General features: G+C 41.6%; 1 protein-coding gene across 1 annotated transcript in view; it reads left to right on the forward strand.

Moving 5' to 3' along the window:
- The window catches only part of LOC121668475 (neural-cadherin-like), a 54,705-nt gene extending 53,726 nt beyond the window's left edge, over nucleotides 1-979 (forward strand). The window contains exon 34 of the mRNA XM_042036322.1: nucleotides 98-979. Coding sequence (XP_041892256.1) covers nucleotides 98-499 — 402 coding nt within the window. The 3' untranslated portion in view covers nucleotides 500-979. The remainder of the gene's footprint in view (nucleotides 1-97) is intronic.
- Nucleotides 980-4,567: the final 3,588 nt, after the last annotated feature.

Genomic DNA, 4,567 nt, shown 5'->3' on the forward strand with positions numbered 1-4,567 from the left:
GAATTCAGTATTGTGTTGCATTGTGTTGTAAAACATTTTGTGATCTGTTTCTTTTTGAGTTGTTTCTCTCTGATATTTGCATTCTTTTTGTTTCTAGAATGCTTACAATATAGATGAACTGAAGAAACCTCTCCATAAAATTCCCCACTCCTCCTTGAGAGCAGCTGCTCCACACTCCAGGACACCAACTGGCCCAAAAAAAGACTCACTCTCAAAACATGCACATCAAAACCAATCAATATCAGCTGTTACCAGCATCCCAGACTTCAAGGAATATGTTTCTCAAATCATACGGGATGCAGACAATGATCTAAGGAGTCTTCCAGCTGACACTCTTCATTTTTACTGCTTGGAAGGGCAATGCTCTCTAGCAGGGAGCCTTAGCTCGTTAGATTCCATCAGTGGGGATGAAGATCTAAATTATGATTGCCTCCAAGAGTGGGGGTCAAAGTTTGAGAAGCTTAAAGAACTCTATGCCGTCTCAAATGAAAATCTGTAACCGGAGTTAAAGGAACTTGACACATTGTCATGACATATGGACACTATTTTTAAAAATGCCCTTTTTATATATAAGTTACATCAAGTAACTTATGTGATGCAAGTTTTTAGTTACAATAGCATGATATACTCACTTTTCCCAGGAGTGATAATCTGAATGATCTTTTTATATGCACTGTACAAAATTATTTCATTATATAAGTGCAAAGACTTTTAAAGCATGAATTTTCTTGAAAACTTTGGAAGGTAGGATATCTATAGAATAGTATTATAATATCCTTTTTTTATTTGTGTAGACCACAGTGACTTACTAGAATTATCCTGGATGCAAGAACTTGAATTATTTTCTCCCTAGTATTAATATGAAACCTATCAGGTGGGTAACAATGCATAGGGCATTCTTTGGGTTTTTTTTTTTAATTGAATTAATTTTGACTGTGAAATAATTAGTACCAATGTTAAATATAAAACATTTGCGATTTCTGGTTTCTTGTCAGCTTTTTTGTATCCTCCAAAACTCTTCTCTTCCATGACATGACACACACCACCTCACTTGCTACTACAGGCTGCCCAACTCCATGGGGCTTTTTGTCTGACCCTTTTTATAATTACGTGTTACAAGGGGGAAAGAATAGCAAGATCCCATCTGTGAACGTTACTTTGTGACAATTTTACACTCTTAAAGGCAGTTGTAAGACCTGGAAAAAGTTTCTGTTCAGTAAGCTTTTATGTCCAACTTTGCTTTTCACATGGAACCCTTTTTCAAAGTGCACAGCTGGAAAACAGAAGAGCTGATAGCCAGTGTGAACACAAGCTAGAAGGGCATCCAGGCAAAAGTTGGAACTGAATTCTTTCCATCAGGACAGTCACTGTAAAAATTGGAATCCTCAAAACAGAAAGCATAGGAAACCTAGCCTCTACTCCTTTGCCTCCTTCTACTCCTGCTCTGGAGTAGCAGGTTTAAACGACTGGTTTTAGCATGGATAAAGGGAACCAGAAGCTTCTTAAATCTGACATTGACTTGAATACTCAACTTCTGTGACCATGGGTAAATCACCTTGTTCTTGCCCTTTCTCTTAACCTTTCTGAAGTGGGGCAGATGCATGGGGTGATGTGTGAATGTTAATAGTGCTTGTAAGCACTGAAGTGCCAAGGGTTTTTTAACTGTTTTCAACTCAGTGGGTTTTTTAAATTATCACAATACTCAACATTTGTTTTTTATTGAAGTCTTGACACTTGCTTTGATTATAAATGATGTTTTAAAATTAGATCTTTCATCACTCTTCATCATCTTACTTGGCATAAAGAATGCAAATGTAAATTAGTTTTATAGTCAGAAGGAAGATTTTGATACCATTAGAACAAATAGTTTACATCAAAAATCGATTGAATAAAAATACCATGTGAACTGAATAAAACAATCTGCATTCATTTCAAAAATTATTTGTATCAATGATACTAAATTAGCAATATTTATTAGAAAGATTTCAGAATGAGTCAGCATGAGCCACTCCTTCATGCCAAAGCCTCATGTGGCTGGGCACTGATCATTCTTACAAAAGTCATAAAAAAATAAATGGTGGCTATATTAATATATAGCCACATCTTGCTTAATGTAAATTTTCCCTCCTTTCTAAAGATGTGTGTGTAGTGTGGTAAGAAACTACAACATTTCTTACACCAAGGAATACTACATACATTGTTGCTTCAAATGAAAACTGCAGTGCCACAGAACTTCAGTAAGGTGACTCTTCCAAGTGTTGAATTCTTACAACATTTTCATGAAGTGCATATACATTTTTGTTGTACTTTATTAAATTGCCTCTTCTGAACTTGGTATCAAGTAAAGCTTAGCATAATTATTGGCAAATTGTCTCTTCCAAAAGAGACTAATTTGAACAATGTGCTACAAATCATGCTAACAGGCTATGAGGTCTCTGAGGATTATTTTGTAATTCATATTCTGAAAGTGAACATTTTACACATGGATGCATTAAAGAATAACTCAGGAAAGCTGAAGCAGTAGTTAATTTTTTCCCTCAAGTATCTGAACACAAAGTAACATGCACAACAGAAGATAAATTACATTGACTTCAGGACATGTAATGGACTTCTGTCCTCATGGAATATGAGAAAGAAGAATTTTCCTCTATCTCCTTGGGTCACTTACAGCAAAATGCAGAATGCTTATAGCTGAAAGCTGCACATGACAGCCCCAAGAGTCACACCATTTGCCTGAAAGCATTGTCCAAACACTTCTTGAACTGGTGCTGCGACCACTTCTGAGGGTAGTCCGTTCCACTGCCCAACCACCCTCTGGGTGAAAAACTTTTCTAGTCCTGTAATATTATTGTATGTAATCATATATCTACATTGCAAACCTTGTGAACTCTTCTCTTGGTAAAATATTAGAGACATTCAGCCAAATTACTGAAATAGATAAAAGCTTCTGCTAGCCATCCTGCTGCTCTCCAGGCCATCTTCTCTCCAGGCGATTTATGTTCTAAGAACAGGGATACCTGAAAAGCTTCAGAACCAGATCCTGGCTAGTTGCAGTTGAGAGAGTGGCACAGTTGGACATGGACTATGCAAATACTGACACCTCAATAATACTGGAAGTTGTTACAGCTGAAAAAGTAGCTCTTCTGCCACTTCAGTCCTGAGATGGACATGGAGTTGTTGGAGCAAGTCCAGAGGAGGGCCATGAAGTTGGTAAGAGGACAGGAGCATCCCCACTATGAAGACAGGCTGAGAAAGTTGGAGCTGTTCAGCCTAGAGAAGAGAAGGTTGTGTGGAGACCTCATAGCAGCCTTTCAGTATCTGAAGGGAGCCTACGGGGATGCTGGAGAGGGATTCTTTGTCAGGAGCTGTAGTGATAGCACAGGGAGGAGTGGGTACAAATGGAAAGAGGGGAAAGTTAGGTTAAATATTAAGAAAAAAACTATGCTATGAAAAGCCAGTGTCCATAAAAGAGACAGAGGAGTCCTGCAACTTTATTCTAGTAAAGAGAGAGAGTCCACTAGGCCATTGCCCCATGGGGTCTCTCTCGAGGTTTTGGAGGACGCAGCCTTCTTTTATCCTAAACTCCCAACTGCACATTGCCCTCTTCCTTTACCCCTTGTCTGAGGTACTAGGAAGTTACAGCTTTCCCAAACCACCTATCACATATTCCCCCGTAAACATATATCGTGATTTCCCCCCAAAGTTCAGAAGTTCAGACTGTCTGGGTTCTGCGGATCCACCAAAAGTTCAGACCATCTGGTCTCTGCAATAGACTTTGCACAGACCCATTTCTCCTACCACCCTAAAGTTCAGGAATTAAAACTGTCTGGTCAAAATGCCTGGGTTCTGTAATGAACCCATGTGGCTTGATGTTCCTAGAGTCCCATTTCGAAAACAGTAACACCCATTTCTCCTAAAGACCCTCACCCATCAAATAATTTGTAAAGCCATTAGCACCCATCTTTCCTATCAGCTGTGAGGGTGGTGAAACACTGGAACAGGTTGTTCAGGGAGGTTGTGGATGTCCCAACCCTGGAAGTGTTCAAGGCCAGGCTGGACTGGGCTTTGAGCAACCTGGTCTGGTGGGAGGTGTCTGCCCATGGCAGGAGTGGTTGGGACTAATGATCCTTAAGGTTCATTCCAACCTCTTAACATTCTATGATTCCATGATTCAAATCTGCCTCCATGGATCAAGGTCCTAATTTCTTTACCCTTTCATGAGGCCTTAGGGTGTGCATGGGCAGGAGCATGGAGGGTGAGCCATTTACCGGCCTGAGTGCTCACAGGGGGACGCCCTGTGGGGACAGGACCGCGGCGGATGCACAGGCGGAGGGACGGCTGCGGGGCGTGGCAGGGGATATGCATCGAACTAGTGATTTCAGAAAGAAAAACGCCGATTTCGTAAGGGAGTCAGGCTGCTCTGCCGACAGGCCCGCCCAGGCCGTGCGGGCAGCGCCCAGCCTCGAACCCGCGGCAGCTCCGCATGGCCGCACGCTGCCGCACCGGCGCCACGTTCCCCGCGCCGCGGCGGGCGGGGCCCTGCACGGGCCGCCTCCGAGGGGGCGGA

The sequence above is a fragment of the Corvus kubaryi genome, unplaced genomic scaffold, assembly GCF_017639235.1.
Source record: "Corvus kubaryi isolate FWS band 111438036 unplaced genomic scaffold, C.kubaryi_AGA036_p1.0 37385, whole genome shotgun sequence".
Classification (NCBI taxonomy): Eukaryota; Metazoa; Chordata; class Aves; order Passeriformes; family Corvidae; genus Corvus; species Corvus kubaryi.